The sequence below is a fragment of the Lissotriton vulgaris genome, chromosome 6 (genome assembly GCF_964263255.1).
Source record: "Lissotriton vulgaris chromosome 6, aLisVul1.2, whole genome shotgun sequence".
Classification (NCBI taxonomy): Eukaryota; Metazoa; Chordata; class Amphibia; order Caudata; family Salamandridae; genus Lissotriton; species Lissotriton vulgaris.
In genome coordinates, this window is record NC_141694.1 from 1,095,375,214 (window position 1) to 1,095,394,117 (window position 18,904).

An 18,904-nucleotide genomic window follows, 5' to 3' on the forward strand; every position below is an offset into this window, starting at 1 on the left:
TCTTCGCGCAGATCACGCTTAAGCCTCATTGGTCCTGTTTAGCACCGTCGTTGCCTGCCAAAAAAGGAACAGCATCAGCGAGGTGGCCCAGGAAAAGGCTACAACAAGGCGAGGAGCATTCAGTGAACAACACAGTACAGACAACGTAAAGGAAAACGCTTTACCTACTGCCATACGGGTGGGTAGAGACACCACTGTAGTCCGGGTGGGATAATCCTCGCCTCCGTGTCCTTAATAGAATTGAAACTTACCGTTACGTAAGCTAGGCAAATTTCGATTCTATGTCAGGACCGGAGGCTTCAGATTATGCTAGTTTAAAGCTTACTTACCACCAACTGAGCTAAATCCACCACCGGCTTAAAATAAAACCTCTTGAAGGTGGAATCCGAGGACCAGTCCGCCGCTCGCATAAGGTCCTCCAGACGAGCACCCACCGAGAATGCCTTAGAGGCCATGGCCCCCCTGGCGGAGTGTGCTCCAAAGAGAGAAGTATTGATGCCCGCTTCTTGCATGACCCAACGCACCCACCTAGCGATAGTGGGGGAGGAGACAGCTTTGTGTGGCTTCCGCAGGGCAATCAACAACTGACGCTCGCCCGGAGGGCGTAGATCCAAGGTCAGGTCCTCATATGCTTTGAGGCATTGCACGACACACAACTTAGGAGTGTCAGTAAAAGCTGGATAAGAAATGGAACGCGACGACGTCTTAGTGCGTCGACCCACCGTAAAAGTAACCCCCTCCGGGGAAAAAATGCGTGCAGAAACATCCAGCGCGCGCACGTCCGAGACGCGCCTACAAGAGACCAGACATAACAACATGGCTAATTTCGCCGAAAGCTCCTTCAGAGACAGATAAGAATTCGCTGGCCACGATAGGAACAGGTTCAGGACCAAATTGACGTCCCAAAGGACGGAGTACCTGGGCTCTGGCGGCAGCGCGAGGCGAACCGCTCGCAGAAGCCGGCACACAAAAGGGTGTTCCCCTACCGGAAGGCCATCGATGTTATCATGGCCCGCAGAAATCGCCGACCGGATAGCACTGATCGTTCTATACGCCAAACCCTTGTCGGCCAAATGAGCCAGGAAATTCAGCACGGGAACAAGGCCGGCGACCATGGGATCCAAATCCCTTCGTAAACAACAACGCATCCACTTAAGCCAAGCGGATCTGTAACGCTTCGTCGTACTATCGGCCCATGCTTTGGAGAGCAAGTGCTCAGCTGACCCCGAAAGGCCCGGGAGCGTCCAGCGTCTCCTGAGAGCCTCCACGCCACGAGGCGGAGAGTGTTCTGCATGACGAGAGGGTGAGGTTCCCGATCCGGGCTCGTCAGGAGCAGAGGAAACAGGGGGAGTAGGATTGGAAAATCCCAGGAAAGTTCCAGAAGAACCGGAAACCATACTTGAGACCTCCACAGCGGTGTAACCAACACCAGGTCCGCACCCTGGCGGCGTATTTGAGCCGCCGTCCGCATGATCATGGAGAACGGGGGAAACGCAAACGGCTGTTCCCGACTCCAATCCTGCAAGAACGCGTCCGTGGCCTCCGCCAGAGGGTCCGGCCTCCAGCTGTAAAACCGCGGCAGCTGGTGGTCGAGACGGGACGCGAAGAGGTCCACCGAGAAGGGGCCCCAAAGGGAGTGTAGCCACCGGAAGACTCCCGGATCCAGTTTCCACTGGCTGGCATCCCTGAGATGTCGAGAGTGCCAATCCGCTACCTGATTGGACTGGCCTGGCAGATACTCCGCCGTCACCGCAATGTGACGAGACAGGCAATAATCCCAGAAGTCCTTCGCTAAATCCGCCAAGGCGCGGGACCGAGGACCTCCCAGGTGGTTCACATATCGGACCGCCGAAACATTGTCCATCCGGAGCAGGACACAAGCCTTGACCGAATCTTTGGTCCAACAGCGAACCGCGAAGGAGCCCGCAAGGAGCTCCAAACAATTGATATGCAATTGTTGTTCTTCTGACGACCAGGCGCCGCCGGTGGAAAAATCCCCGCACCGGGCGCCCCAGCCCGACCTGCTGGCGTCGGACTCTATGATTAAGTCCGGAGCCGACCCGAAGATCGCTCGCCCATTCCATGCCTCCATGTGAGACAGCCACCATGACATCTCCTCCTTCACTTCGTCCGTTAGGGGAACCCACTGATCGTAACACATCCCACGGCGCAAATGCTGCGCTTTCAGGTGCTGAAGAGCCCTGTAGTGCAGCGGGCCTGGGAAAATCGCCTGGATGGAGGACGACAGAAGACCCACCACCTTGGCGACATGGCGCAGTGACGTACGATCCCTCGCGATCGTCTGCCGAAGCAGGTGCCGTATCTTTGCGACCTTCCGGCTCGGTAGGCTCAAGACCGCCTGCACCGAGTCCACCACGAAACCTAAAAAGGTGATCTGCTGAGTGGGAACCAAGACCGACTTGGAGCCGTTGACGACGAACCCCAGTCTCTGAAGCAGGCCGACCGCTTGACGCAGTTGTCCTGCCAGCACCTCCGGGCACTGCCCCATGAGGAGGATGTCGTCTAAGTATACTATCATACGGACCCCCTGGCTTCTGAGAAACTCCACTACCGGGTGAAGGACCTTCGTGAAGCACCACGGGGCCGAAGAAAGGCCGAACGGCAGGGCGGTGAATTCGAACACCCGGCCGTCCCACAGGAATTGTAGGAAACGACGATGAGGGGGGTGGATGGGAACGACCAAGTAGGCATCCTTGAGATCCAGTCGCACCATCCAATCCCGAGGGAGGAGCACGTCCCGAAGGAGGTGGATCCCCTCCATCTTGAAGTGACGGTAGACCAACCACCCATTGAATTCCTTGAGATTGATCACAGGCCTCTTGCCCCCATCCGTCTTGTCTACCAAGAAGACGTTGCTGAGGAACCCATGCGGGTGGCGCGTTGATAGGCGGATGGCTCCCTTGCGCAGCAAGTCCGAGACCTCCCCGTCTATCAATCGCGCGTCGGAATCTGAGAAAACCATCGGGCGCGGGGGCCTCACCTGAGTTGGCTGGTCGTGAAACTCTATATGGAAACCTCTCACAGTTTGCAAAACCCAAGCATCGGCAGTGAGCAACTCCCACTCCCCGTAAAAGCTTGCCAGCCGCCCCCCAATCGGAACTTGATCCAAGCAAAGTACACTTACCGGGGGCATTTCCTTGTCCGGACTTCTTTTGGAATCCTCTTCCACCATAGCGTTGTCCCCTCGTGGGGTAGAAATTGGTGTAGTTGGCCGAGGTCTGGTACTGACCTCTTCCGGAGCCTTGTCCACGGTTGTTGGTCTGCTGACCACGGCCGATCGCGCGGCCCCTGCCGCGACCGGCCCCTCCAGAAAAACGCTGGTGAAACACCCTCTTGATGCTGGACTGGGCCTTGTCCAGCGACGTGAACGTGTTCACGAACTTTCCAAGCTCGCGGATGAAAGGTTCACCGAAGAGGCCACCCTGGGCCACGGCACCTGCCTCCGACGAGGCCAGGTCCCCCAGCTTCGGGTCCAGCTTAATAAGGAGCGACCGCCGCCGCTCCGTCGACAGGGCACAGTTGGCGTTGCCCAAGAAGACGATCACCCTCTGGGCCCAGTTGGAGAGCACCTCCGGAGAAATGGCGGTGCCATTCGCTCGAGCCTCCTCCGCCATATCGAGGATCTTCGTGGCGGGCCCGACCGCATCCAGCAGCTTGTCCTGGCAGGCCCGCCAGGACCGATCGATCCCCTTCCTGGGGTCCTTCATGAATTTCGCCAGGAAGGTGGCCATCTTGGGGTCCAATTCTGGGGTCATAGCCACCTTCCCCTCCAAAGTAGGCCGAGGGCATTCCCCTCGCAGGCAACCCCTCGCCTCCTTCTCCAGGGGCTTGCGCAGCCGGCCCGCGACAAACTTCGCCACCGTCTCCCCCGGGGCCCAGGCCGCGGATCGGGGGTGGACGATCTCGTCCGGGTCCAGCATGCCCGACTCATCTCGGGGCATCTCCTTTCCCGAAGGCGCCGGGAGCCAAGACCGGGTCGACTCCCCGTCGTCATCCGTGTCCGGAGAGTCGTAGATCGGGGAGGCGGGCGCCGTTGACAGACCGCCCGAAGTGCCAGGGTCCACCAAGGGCGTCGGAGGCACCGCCGTCGCCTTGGCCAGGAAGGCGTCACGAAGACGCTCGAAGGCGCCCTTATCCACGCCTTGGGCCTCCGAAGAAGGCTCCTCACCCCGGGGTCTCTTCGGAGCGGGCGGCAACCCGCCGGACGTCCCCGGGAGCTCGGGGGGCGGCGGCACCTGCGCCGCTGCCAGCTTGGCACACTCCTCTACGATGCGGGCCGAAAGGCGGTCCTCCATGGGCCCTACCACCTCCGTCACACAACGATAGATGGAGCTGTCCACCGCCTGATAAAACTCATCATCCTGCAGATAGGGGCAGGCCTCCTCATCATACTCCCCTTCCATGTCGGAACCAAGGGCAAATGCGGGGCACCCAAGAGGGCGGCAACCGAGAAAGTTCTCGAATGTGGGCAGGCCCAGCGGCTGCGATCACGTTTTGGGCCAGCTGACGTGGCAGGTGGGCTGCACCAACCCCCAAGCGCGCAGACCCTCCTCGCCGGGACCGGGTCTACGTACCCCTCAAGCGCGCTAGGCCACACACGAATAAAGAGGTGCACAGATCTCGCCCGAAGGCGATTCACGCGGTCAAAACCGCCATACAGACCCCAAAGGGCGTCAATTTGTGAAGTACAGACCCGGAGCACCAGGTGTCAGAGGGGTACGCGAGGGTCGGCCCCTGCGCAAGCAGACCCCACGGCGCGGCTCCTCGCACCGCGGAGGCGCGCCGGAGGGTCGGCGAGGCGACAGGCCGCCCCCTTGCGGTCTATGTACACACCGCACACAAGTGGGAAAAAAGTCGCGTAGGAACGGCAGAACGTTCCCGCAACTAAGGGACTCTGAAAGGAAATAAACCATGCAAGGAGTCCCCAAAGACCGCAAGACATCAAGCACAATAAAAGAAGACAAATAGAAAAGCACTTATCTGGCTGCGGGAGCAGCGAAGAAAGAGGAGGAAGATGATGGGAAGTCCGGTTATATAGGGATGATGAACAGTGACAAAGGACTGTGGACTATGATTATAACAAAGAGACTCTTGGGAGTTGTTGTTGATTTTTTGTTGAACATTACGTCAATGCTTTATGTTTAAAGCATTTTTTGTTCTTATTATATTTTTTCCTAAGCTGCTGTGGTTTCTTTATGTTAATAAAGCGAAGGAAGATATAGCATAATCTGAAGCCTCCGGTCCTGACATAGAATCCCTTTTTTCCAGACTTTTTGCCCCCTCACATAAGATGATAGCAGAGGAACAACAGGAAATACCCCATGACTTAACCAAAGCCTCACAGCTCAGTTTGTCCATTACAATTCAAGAGGTAGAGGTGGCTCTTGCACAGGGCGTCTGTTTGAAAGCCCCCGGCTCAGATCTTTTTAAGAGAAACCCTAACTTGTGGGCACCATTATTAATATTTTTAAAGCAGCCATTATTGGCCCACTGTCTGGGTCATGGAAAGAGGCGATTGTAGTTCTTGTTTTTGAAAAGGGTGATAGAAGTGATCCTGTGTGTTACAGACCTATATTATTGATCAATGCAACAGCAAAGGTATTGGGCACAGTCCTTCTTACACGTTTAGAAGAGTGGGCATCTAATAAAGGGGTCTTGTTCAACACAAATATGGTTTTAGAAAGGATCTGGGCACGACTGAACAATGTCTCAATTTGTCCCTAATTGTCAGTAAGCACGTGAGGTCCATGAAGAGCTCTATGCATTTGGTCTTCGTGGACTTATCTAGTGCTTTTGATACTGTCAATCGGGACAAATTGTGGGTCATCATGGAAGATATGGGTGTCGAAAAAGCCCTTGTAATCCTTCTCTCTAAGCCTCATATGGATACTTCAGTTACCGTAAGTTACGGTAGGGATTGGGCAAACACACACCCAATAATTTCCATGGAGGGGGTTGCCAAGGATGTATTTTAGCGCTGTTTTAATTTTTAATTTATAAAAAATTAGATGGATGTCTTTTTTTTAAAAAGGGAGCTTGATTTCCCCATAATTACTAATAAATGTGTTCCCTTGCTTTCATGCACAGATGATAGTTTTATTGGCAACGACCTCTGAGTTTACAGAAATCCCTTGATGCTTTCACTGATTTTGACATCTCTAGATTTAAAAGTTACGTTTACTTAATCATATATTAAGGTATGTGGCCCAAAGATCACAAAAACGAAAACTTTCATTGTCCAGGGAAAGGAGATAGAAAAAGTAATTTTTCCTACCTGGGCAATTTCTTTAATAATCAGATGAAGTGTGAACCTCTCTTGACCATTAGAGCACAGCAGACAAGCAGGGCTGTGGATGCGTTATTTCAGTTTGTTCGTAAGCTGGGGCAAAAACCAGTGAAAGAATTATTAACTGTTTATAGAGCTAAATGCCTTCCTATCGCCACATATGGGGCAGGGGTTTGCAGGTATAATAGCAGCCAAACGCTCCAACTAGTAGAGCAAAAATGTATCAAAAGATTACAGATGGCACCAAAAAGCTTCCCCACATCACTCTGTCATGTTGAACTGGGCAAGAGTTTATAGAGGACCGTATTGGCTGTGTCCCATTGTATTTATGGGCTAAGATCTGGCTCTCGAAGAACTTTGAGTTCTCAAAGGATGTTATTAAGGATTGCCTTAATAGACATAATGCTGTAAAGATCCCCTGGCTCCACTTCTTAAGGGACAAGTTCCTAGAGATAGGTATAGGATACTTTTTTTGAATTCCCTGAAAAAATTCCTCCAAATGCTAAGGCCATTATTAAACAGGCGTTCCTTAATAGGGGCAACATGCACAATTGCCCTCACTGAGGTTATTCAGGAGATTTTCACTTGCTTCCAACCTTCCACAATTTAATCTAACTTTTCCCACAAATTCCCAGATCAGATTTTACCTTAGCAGGTGTCAGTTATGTAGTTTCTGTTGGCGTTCCTTTGTCGAGGAGATTGGACGGGCAATCTTGCGCCTTGCCCATGTGATAATTCTCCTAGGCAAAGCACGGTGCACTTTCTATTATTTTGCACTTTATAGAAGTGAGTGAGAACTAGATTGCTGCTTTCATTATTGAGAAACGTTGGTCCATGTTCATATAGCGATGGTTTTAACTATTTGTACTCATTGGCCTCTACTGACATCTATATCGTGGGAGCAAACTTAATAAGGGGCTCTATTGTGATTAGAACGCGATATGAGTCAAATTTGCATAAGATTGCCAGGGAGTGGTATTGTTAATCTTGCTGTCTTTTATAAGGGGGTAACGTTTTACATTTTTCTTTTTCTTTGCTGAAGTTTTATGAATAGTAAATATATATATATATATATATATATATATATATATATATATATATATATATATATATATATATATATATTGTGACACTTTTATGGTGTTTTGAACAGAAATAAACTTTTTTTGACTTTGAGTGTAAAGTTGCTCTAGAGTGTAGACTTGCATTTCTTCACCCCTCCCCCTGCATTCAGGGAATAGACCCTAAATTTGAGTGTACTTTTAACTTTTAGCATGAAGACTGAGGTCTCCACCAGGAAGTGGGTGGGGAGGGGTCATCATCCTATGGTAAAGCTTCAGAAAACATGTATTACAATTGTTCAAAAATAGTACAAATATTTCTAATTGAACTATTTATGTAAGTTAATTTAAAATATGTATTTTAAATGTATGGAAAAAAATCTACAGCATTTTTAATTAATTTTGAAATAAATATTTAATAATGTTTAATGTGTTAAATTAAAATATATATATGTTCTTGAGATTTTAATAAAATACATTCTCCACCTAAAATAGAACGTATGTATCATACATTTATTAAGTAGTAAAGAGTTTTAAAAGATATATAGAATGAAACTTATTTTTTTACATTAAAATAAAATTAGTGTTTTTAATTTAAAAAGGTTTAGCATATTTTATGATGAATGAATAATTATATTAAATATAGAAATGTATATTTATTAATATATATTTTTTAACATAAGCTAATTCAACTTAACATTATTTCCTATAGTTTTATTTTAAGTCCATGCCTTCATTATTTACTACTGGAGCGTTTTAGAATACCAGTGGTTGGCCATATATGGTGCCAGACTTATTTCAGCTCAGAGCTGGAGTACAGTTACTACTGTTTTGGCCCTTTTTGACAGCAGCAACTTTAGATGTAAAGTTTATCAAAAGCAGTAGGCCTCCTTATTTGTGGGCGAGTGCTTGTCAGTCTCTAAACCCCTAATGAATCATCCCTAAAACAATCCTTATCCTATCTAAACCCATCCTTACTCCTCCCTTTACCCCGGTAGTTGATTAATAAGTATTCCCTATTTTCTGGTCACTCCCCCATGCCGTCCACAGTTATTACTAAAATATAAAACTACTTGTGCGGACACCATCACTTTTAGGGTATAGATCTCTGCGACAAAAGATAAGGGAGGCATAGGCCTAGACCTATACATGTAGGTTAGTAAATAGAATGTTGTTGTATATTATTAATTTTATTGTAGTGCTACTAAACCTACTACACAGTGCAGTTTGTGAATAGGCCTCAAGTTCTCAATGTAGATTCTTCCTTTCTGATAGGTCACCTGTTTGACTTGTCATCGTTGAGCCGTGATGCTGGCTATCCCATTGTAAGCCGCAGCAGAAACATTCAGTTGAATATCTGTGCTCCGCTGAAAAGTTCATGTGACACAGGAGCTGGTAAGTATAATTTTCAGCTTTCTCTACTGTTTTACAGTGCCACAGTGTAAGATGCCGCCTTCTCTTATAGGTGTGAAACTATAGCAGTTAAGCACTTAAACATATTTATCTCTCTCATAGTCGGGATTGTCTCAAGGCAGAGAGAGATAAACCCGTATTAGTTTCAAATTGATTGAATTATCCCCGGTCCACTACTATTTCATAAAGAAAATGTATTACATTTAATATTTGAAGTTGTGTACTCTGTTCTATTTTGTTGAAATAAAACAAATGTAAATGTGTCCAAGATATATAACTTTTGTATTCAAAACTTAGTAGGCCATTTATAAGATCAGTTTTTTAGTTTTGATGTGCTCCCAATTTTTAGGCCGTTTTTACAGCAAAATCTCTAAGCATAGGATTAGCAAGTACAAGTACATCCACTCTGAGCTGTAAAAAGACAAACACATTTTACCACTCCAGGCACAGTATTACAGCTTTGGACTGGCAATATACCGTCTAAACCAACTTGGAAAGCATAAAAGCAACCTCGACGCATGTTTCACTCTTATTAGAACTATTCAGAGAGGTCTCCAGAGAGCACCCACTATAAGTCAAATCAATACCCTTTCAGGTTAGAGTGCTGCATAAATTATGCAAAAAGAGCTAAACATGTGTCAGGGTTTGCTTGTATGCATTCCAGTTTGCTGGATGATAGTTGACCATACCAAAGCTGTAATACTGTGCCTGGGTTGGTACATCTTGAGTGGCACTTTCTAATCCTACAGTTAAAGACTTTGGAATGAAAATGGCAAGAGGCTTTGTCCCTTTATAGCTTGGTGTGGATGCCACTGTGCCAATCTGATGCTTAAAGACTTTGCTACGAAAAGAGACATTTGAGACCGAGGGCTACTGGTTGTAGGGTGTTCTATATAGGAGCTCTGCACCACCTAATATTGGGAACTACACAGAGTTCCAGGCTTCTTTTTTACCATAACATTTGTGCATTGATGGCATCTGCAATAAGGCTTTGTGTTTAATACCGTTGGTGAAGTAGCACATTATAATATGGCCACCGTATTATACAGAATTGAGACTTATTTGTGAATGTTAAGACCATTGTCTCTTTTACTACCCCTGTGAAGTGTATTTTAATCTGGCAACAATGGTGGTGAGATATCGTGAGTAAGGGAGCTTGACTCCCGAAACGCGTAGATGTATTTCGTCATTTTTAACAAATAAAAGGACTTTCGTAATCTACCTCGTAGTGCTGGATGATTTATTACTTCAGAAGATAAATCCTATATCCAATATATATATATATATATATATATATATATATATATATATATATATATATATATATATATATATATATATATATATATATATATATATATATATATATCCAGGGCTTGATTATCTGTTACTAACATTTAATGGATGGGTCAGGCAGTACTGTGTACTCAAACTATCTAATTTGAACGTTTAATTTGTACTTTATTATTATTTGGTTTATTTGACCATTTAAAGATGGCGCTTATGATTTTGGACTTTGGTCCTCTTTTTATGTTTCCTATGTTGCCATTATTTACACTCGCCTCGCCGTCGCCAGTTGAAACTGATGAAGGCAAGTGCCGAAACGCGTTTTTCCTTTGTGCAATAAACCTATGTGGTTTAAATTACTGCGAGCGCTGGTTTGTTTGACTTTGTCAGGCAGAGGAGCTGTGAATATATATATATATATATATATATATATATATATATATATATATATATATATATTGAACAACGCAGAAATCCCCCAATCCTCGGGATTTTTACATGAATAAGAGCACTCAAAGCCAGTATAGCGTGGGTTCGCCAGGTATTTATTTACAGAACCTTTCTGCAGATAAGTCAGCTTACAAACGCGTTTCGGCGTTGCCGCCTTCGTCAGTGTGAACTGACGTTTGTTTCTACCGTTGTTTAAATAAAACCATGGTGACCATATGTCACGTGTTTCCAACAAAATAAACATAAACATAAAAGAAGGCACGTAATTTGTAATTCCATCAATACTTTTGCGGCGGCCATCTTATAATGACTAGTACGTTAATAACAATTTGTCATTCGCAATGCATTAGATACCATCATGTTTTTCAAAAATGTGGGTTAAGTGTATATCACATGATAATTATATCTACAAATTAAGTTTTTTATCAGTTTGCGGCACCTTATGCTGCATATTTACATTTTGTGGTGCCTATGCTGGTAGTGCCTTTGAATCGTGATGCTCATTACGGTTCCTCGATGAGCCCTCACGAGAGGTTCACAGTTTCATGGCACATTGAGAGACAATCCACAATTTCATAAATGAAGTACAATCAAGCCCTGAATGGGCATATCATTATTCAATTATACATTCAAACAAACATCCTTTTGGAATTGTCATTGTGATTTTCCATGAACAAAAAAGATCTTTTAAAATATATAGGGTAATGGGGCAGGCATCACTGATTTATAGAGAACTGTAGAATAGTATATTTTTCCAGGTTTCTAAGAGAACAAAGCTGGGGCTGGATGAAGTTCTTTAGATGTGAGTCCACATCGCTTCCTCATTGTTCATCCCACCCGGGGCCTTAGTCTGTAACTGGATGATGAATCTTGATTCTAGGGTTCTCAGTTTTTTCACCCAGTTTCCCCCTCTCTCTGTCCTGACTAGTTGATCCAGAATGAAATAGGTCAATAAATTACTGTTACTGTTATGTACCTGCTCGAAATGACGAGCTACTGGGTAGCTTGGATCCTTTGAGGTAATTGCCCTCATGTGTTCGAGGACCCTTAGTTTGGTGGGTTTTACTGTGCTCCCTATATATTTCTTCCCACAGGGACATATCAAGCAGTAAACAGTTTAGTCAGAGTTGCAGTTTACCAATTTTGTTATTTTGCTCTTTGTTTTCTTGCCTGGGATTTGATATTCCTTGACTTTTTTCGAGTTTCTACAGGCCTTGCACTTCATGCAAGGAAAGAAGCCTGAAACAGTTGGTTTCTTCTTTTTCTTCTTCTCATAGTGACTGTTCACTAGATGATCTTTAAAAGAATTCCCCTTTCTATATGTAATGAGAGGATAATCAGATAGGGACTTTCCGATTACAGAGTCTGATTTAAAGATTTTCCAGTTTTTCCGCATTATGTTAAAAACTTCTGGTGACTTCTCTGAGTAATCGGTGATCAATCTAATCTTTGAATCTAGGGATCTGGGTTTGTCAGTTAGCAGGTCTTTTCTCCCCACTAGATCGCTTCTCATTTCTGCTCGATACAAAATTCCTCTCCCATATCCTCTCTGTGAGAATCTTCTTTTGGACTGTTCCTTAGCCTTTTCAAACTCCTGTGTGGTTGAGCAGTTGCGTTTAATTCGCAAAAACTCTCCCAGGGGGATATTATTTATGACACTACGGGGATGATAGCTACGTGAGTGCAATATAGTATTGCCCGCGGTTGGTTTTCTGTAAACCGCGGTTTGTATTGAATCGTTTTCCACATAGACCCGGAGGTCCAAGTAGAATACCTCACTTTTGCTAATATTGCTTGTGAAACTGAGGTTCAGATTGTTTCTGTTTAATTCAGCAATATATTCCTCAGCCTCATTCTGTGGCCCCCGCCACACCAAAAACAAGTCATTGATGTAGCAGGTCCACAGGATGATATTGTTCATCCACCTGTCATTGTCCCCCGCCCAGGCCACGTGCTTCTCCCACCAGCCCACGAAGAGGTTCGCGTAGCTGGGGGCGAAGCACGTGCCCATTGCGGTCCCCTGAAGTTGTAGGTACAATTTCCCTGCAAACAAAAAGATGTTATTTCTTAAATAGAAGTCTGTTAGCTCTAACAACATAGTATTATGGCTTCGGTATTTGATCGGTCTATTGTCTAGGAAGCTCTTCATTGCCAGAAGACCGTCTTTGTGTCTAATAGAAGTATATAAGCTGGCAATGTCCAATGTTATTAGGATCATGTCCTCTTCCCATTTGACATCCTGTATAATCCTTAAAAAGTCCTTCGTATCCTTTAGATACGAGCTGAGATCTTTGACGAATGGGGCAATGAAGCTATCGATGAAGCTCGAAGTTTTTTCCAATAGGCTATCTTTTGAAGACACGATTGGTCTACCAGGAGGCCATATTTTACTCTTGTGCACCTTTGGTAGGTGATAGAATGTGGCAATTTGGGGGAACTCACATTTCAGGTTATTCCAATCTTTGAAATCCATAATACCTTTGTCTTTCCATTTTTCAATCAAGTCATTGAAGGCCTTAATGCTCTCTGTGTATTTTTCCCTTTTTATCTCAACATAATGTTCTTTATTGTTCAATTGGGAAAGTGCCTCATCCTCATATTGACTGCGTTTCAGGATGACGATATTTCCCCCTTTATCGCTGGGTTTAATGATAATGTTTTCATCATCTTTGAGATTTTGAATTACAGCCCATTCTTCCTTTTACAATTGAATTTCTCCGCCTGTAGGTCTTTCAGTTCTTCAATGACTATTTCTTGAAATGTGTCAATTCCATCATGTGGTGTCCTCGGATTAGTTTTGGATTTGATGATCATTTTACTTTTACAGCCCTGCTGTGTGATTCCACAATCCTCCAATGTTTGTGTGGGTTGTATATCCCAATCCTGTGAATGACTTGTTCCAATCATAGTCTGTGCCACAGCAATTGCTTGTAGATCTTTGCCAGTTATCGTTGCCAGTGGATCAATCTCTTCCATTCTGGTTCCATCATCCGCTTTCGGGTTCAGAGTATGTATCTTCTGTAATTTCATTTTCCTGATAAATCTAAATAGATCTATCCGTGTCTGCGTGTAATCAAATGCTGGAGTTGGGCAGAAAAGAAAAAAATATATATATATATATATATATATTATGCGCATCAGTAGATAGTTAGGACCTAGTTTCCATAGGCAAATCATTTTTTGTTTTGCAAATAACTTTGGTGCTGTTTGACAAGTCATCACAAAATTTTCAAAACTAGTTTTCCACTAACTTCAGCTGCTGTCAGGAAAGTGTTAGGGTGATTTCATCAAGCTGCGGCCAGGAAAAAGCTGGGGGTCTCAAAATGTGTTGTCCTGTTGCACTTTTCCATAGGGATTTTCGACACAACTACACCCCGAGCTGCTGAACAGAATGACACCAAATTTTGCAGAAAGTTAGATCTTGGCTCAAAAAGAGTGCTTTTTATAATTTGGTGAGAATCTGTTAATTGGTTTTGGAGTTATAAAAAAAAAGGTTTATATCTATCTAGAGACAAGGATCCATGCACCAACAGCAATGCCCTAATTGGTGGACTGCAATCTGAGAGAAAAGTTGCGGCTGTCATTTTGTGAAATGAAACATCATTCCCGGGGGGGAAATAAAGTATAAAAGGGATATAAGGATAGAGGAGGGAAAGGCCATACCTTTCATCATATATGGCAACGTTACATGTATAACGCAAACATACAACCATTTTGTTAAATGGGAGAAATGCAAAGTGCAGAAAAATGTTTTGCAAAAATGTTCATGATAGAGAGCATTTTTTCTGCACTTGTAATAATGGCTGTATTTTTTAGTTATAAATATGGTACTGTTTCTGCCAGCCACTGGAAGCAAGATGCCTGCTGTGTGTAAATGCGACAATTTTAAATGGGAGAAACTTAAACTGAAGAGTTAACTTTATTTTTATAGATTCCATTAAACACCTCATTTAAATTTTCTCCCATTGCCAAGCGTCACATTTACAAACACCAGGCATCTTGCTCTCAGTGGTCTGTACACACGGTGACATATTTATAAAACTAAATATGCAGCTATTTGTTTAATTAGGAGGAATTTAAAGGGAAGACACTTGCTTCATTAAATATTAAGATGTAACTGACTTAACTGAAGTGGAGGAAGACATTGTGACTTGCTGTTAAAAGAAATATTTTTCATCACTTTCAATTTCTCTCATTTTAACAAATATGACTGTATTTTTTAGTTATAAATATTGCACAATGTCTACTGGCCACTGGGAGTAAGAGGCCTGCAGTTTGATACTTTGAAATGAAGAAAGTAAAATGAAGCGTTAACTAAGTCTTTAAGGTACCTTTCCGTTTTAATTTTCTCCCATTTAAAAGTATTCAGAAACATCATTTTGTTCTAAGCTCCAATACTGAGTTGACAAGGACTTTTAGTTAAGAGTTAAATACGTCACTGCTTCAGTTCTTCACATCTCTGCCCCAGCCTGGCCCATAAAACTGACTGAGCACTGCTCATTCCCAGGCCCAGCTATCTGCAGCTTGATGCTAATTCTTTAAATTAATCTTTTTATTAGTTTTCTTGCAAGGTATACAACAATCATGAGGAAAAATGTATTTTTTGTCTGCATGACTTTCATTATTCACATTAACATTACGAGTAAATTCCAGTCCATCGAGGCCTAGACTGCCTTGACACTTATGGTGTGTTGTGATGTGTGACTATCTGGGGATAGTAGATGACATATTGAGATGTCTGGTACTCAAGTGTTGCTAATGCACCCTCGCTATGCAACCTGATGCTAATAACGTCAAATAAACATAGCCTTCCTTATACTTTAATAGGAAAATGTGGCTCTGCTTATATAAAAATGAACTGGAGGCTGTGAGCTACTCTGAAAATGTATGTGAGCCTCTAGTAGTTTGCGATCTACTGGTTTAAGACACCTGTTATATGATGACATTGATAATATCACTGCAACCTTTGCTATGAAATAACTGATGAGAAAACTGTGCATGGCAGGGGCACAAGTTGTAGTTGCCTTATGGCACAAGTTATAGTTACTCAAGATAACTATAACTGCTGAATTTCTGTGGTTTTGTGTGTAAAATCTAAAACTAACTATAACGTCCCTGTAACCTTTGTATTTGTTTCCAGAGGGGGTAACAAGATATATTTATATATATATACTGTCTCTACAACCTATTAGTGGGCTAAAATTGTCACATTTCATATATTTTTCATTTGAAAAAGGAACCAATTAAGCCAAATAGTTACTACATTGATAAAAAACCATGACTAGAAACATCTTTCACAAACCTAGGTTGCTCTTTTTAGTCTTTGGTGAATACCTCATGAGGCGGTTCTTCAGCATCTCCCTTCAGCCTCTGAATCTCCACACCTTCGTGTTCATTGGCTTTTTTTTATGTGTGGGTCTCTGTGCCTGGCTCCACCTCTGGGCGATGCCTAGAATTCATTATACAAATAAAATACGTCACTGAGTCCAAGCGGAAGATGGTGGATTGTTTATTCAGCTTTATCATTTTAAATATCCCCAAGCTGCAAGCATGTTGTTACAGGTAAGTATTTGTTGTTTTTCTTGTATAGATAATGGGTAGTTCTTGCATGCCCTTGATTTTCATTAATGTTAGATTGGTGTTTTAGACCCTTGAGTAAGCTAGGAATCCTGTTGGATGTTAGGGTCTATTGGGTGCAATGTTAGTACAATAGCTAATGCTTGAAAGATGCCCATGTGGTTGCTGTGACCTAGGGTTTCCTAAGAATGCAAGAAGGGAGTAAATACAGAATTTCTGGTGGTAAATTCCCCATTCAAATTCCTCATCTCATGAATCTTTCCGGGTGCTATACTGGAATCAGAAACTTGAAATAGATGTTGCGTACCAGAAGGGGGAAACAAGGTCCTACTTGGGGTACTCATATCGATTTCTTTTCCTCCACATCCTTAGACATAAATCCTGGGTGCTCTCCTTTGATTTTACTGTACTTGCAGTGGCAATGTTTGAAATTTATGAGGTAGGTAGTGTATGCAGAAATCTGCCAATACATCCCCTGATTAGGCACTCCGGGGGCGATCAATAAATTGATTCATAACCATGTTTGAACGTTTGATGCTTTTATTCAGCAAATATATTCAGTTTGATATTGGTTGCATATCAAATGACGGCTTGTAATCCATACAGGTAATTCTATGAACATTAATCTCCAATGCATTTCGGGCGGGGGGGCCCTTGGTCACGGAGCGCTGTGGAGGAAGGCAGAGTGGACTGGGTCAGCGAGTGTGCAGCGAGTCAGAGTTCCAGTCTTACTAGTGCTTTAAGTGAAGTGGTGTGACAACGGGTAGTACAGGTGAACTAACTGGTGCTCGGTTTTCTACGTGAGGGTAGGGGTAGTGAAAGGAAAGTTAATGCGTGTAATTACAGGTGACGCGCATCTCAGCAGCGTGCTAGGTTTGGTGAAGCCGCGGGAGCGGGGACTTACTTCATAGTGTCGGGTGGCAGAGCTTGCCGTCCATGCGGTGGTAGAAGATGCTGCGGGGAGTGTGAGTGAGAGAACGCTGGTTAATATCACTCGTAGAAATTTAGGCATGTAGTTTCTGCCTAGTCTGTTGGGAATTTCTGCTTGACCTTGTATTGTCACCATCTTCTACATACCTTTAGATGTGCTGCAAGCAAGTCCAGCTAACAGAGGGACTGAGAGGGTTTCACATTTGGGACCTACTTCTATTCTGCTGACTATTTTGCCTCAGTCCCCTTAATTCTCAACCCCCCCTACCAGCTTGTAGGGCAAGCCTATTTGTTGGTGTCCCATTATCTGATTTCAGCCTTGTTGCCATCATTAGGCTCCTAACTAAGGGCCAGATGTAGGACGGCAAATACCAGTCGGTAACGCCCAATTACGGCCGTTACCGACCGGTATTTGCAGATGGAGATGTAGGGGCCTGAAAATGTAACAAATCTGTATATTTACCGAATCTGTATATTTACCGAATCGGAAAATCTACATGTAGGTGGCACTGTAATCAGTCCCACAGGCCCTTACTGATTCGTTATTTACCACCAAATACTATTTGGTGGTAAATAACGAATTCCTGTGTACATGCACATCTGTGCATGTACACCTATGCCATGTGGCACACATACGTGCCCGAAGGGCATGTATGTGTGTCACATGGCGCACAAGCCAGAATCCAGGGTGCAACAGGGTGTCAAAGTGACACAAATTCGGTATTTTTACCTAATCGGTATTTACCGATTCGGTAATTAACATGGATTCCTATGGGCCTCAAGGCCCATAGGAATCAATGACAATTACCAAATCGGTAAATACCGATTCGGTAATTACCGAATCCTACAGAATCGGTAAAAAAGTACAGAATTTTTAGGTTTTGCCTGGCGAAAAGATGCGCTCTGCGCATCTTTTTCGCGCAGGCGAAAACCTAATGAGAATAGTACGGGAGACAGGAACGGCCCCCGTCTTTCATTGGCTAGCTCCATAAATGGAGGCTAGCCATTGGAAGACGGGCCTGTCCGTCAATGCCGGACCAGATTCGGGGGCGTTCCCGAGATTTTTTGGCTTTTGTCTAAGTCACGCTACGTCAGCCAAAAGCCCTCAGGAACGCCCCCGAATCTGGTCCGGCATTGAGCCGGCACCCGCCTTCCTGTGCCCCGTTCCCGGCCCCCTACCGCTGCCTCTGCTCCCAGTTCCCGCCCCCCTACCGCTGCCTCGCTGTCTGTGTCTCCCCGGCCCCGTTCCCGCCCCCCTACCGCTTCCTCGGCTCCCGTTCCCGCCCCCCTACCGCTGCCTCGCTATCCGTGTCTCCCCGGCTTCGTTGCCGCCCCCCCTACCGCTGCCTCGGCTCCCGTTCCCGCCCCCCTACCGCTGCCTCGACTCCCGTTCCCGCCCCCCGGCCCCGTTCCCGCCCCCCTACCGCTGCCTATATGTGCACACTGAGACACACATGCATGCACACGCACACACCCGTGTCTCTTGTCTCACCCCTGTGAGGTGGTTTCAATCAAATATTTATTTCGCACCTTTGGAAAATGCAAGCATTTGAAGGGCTCTGACGGGGGCAGCGGGCGGGTGGAAACAGCCTTGACGTGGGAGTGGTGAGGAAGGCCGGTGCAACTAAGGACTGGGGAGAAGGGGAGACAGCACGCTAGCACATGCACTCTTATGGAGTGCAACAACAATAAAAAAACAAATTATCTGCTAAAGTCTTTGCTGTGATGCATCATGGCGATCAGTTGTAAATTGGAGAATATTACCAGCGATCACTTGAGCTGAATCTTTTCTTGTACAGGTGACTGCAGAGCGTCCAGGTAAACTTGCCTAAAGACTCCGAATTAGGAAGAGAAATATGTCGACCCCCGCGCCCCCCCC

General features: G+C 44.8%; 1 protein-coding gene across 1 annotated transcript in view; it reads left to right on the forward strand.

The window, feature by feature from the left end:
- The window catches only part of IGF2R (insulin like growth factor 2 receptor), a 1,757,136-nt gene that overhangs the window by 1,086,405 nt on the left and 651,827 nt on the right, over positions 1–18,904 (forward strand). The window contains exon 33 of the mRNA XM_086927157.1: positions 8,644–8,763. Within this exon, the coding sequence (XP_086783283.1) occupies positions 8,644–8,763 (120 nt within the window). The remainder of the gene's footprint in view (positions 1–8,643; positions 8,764–18,904) is intronic.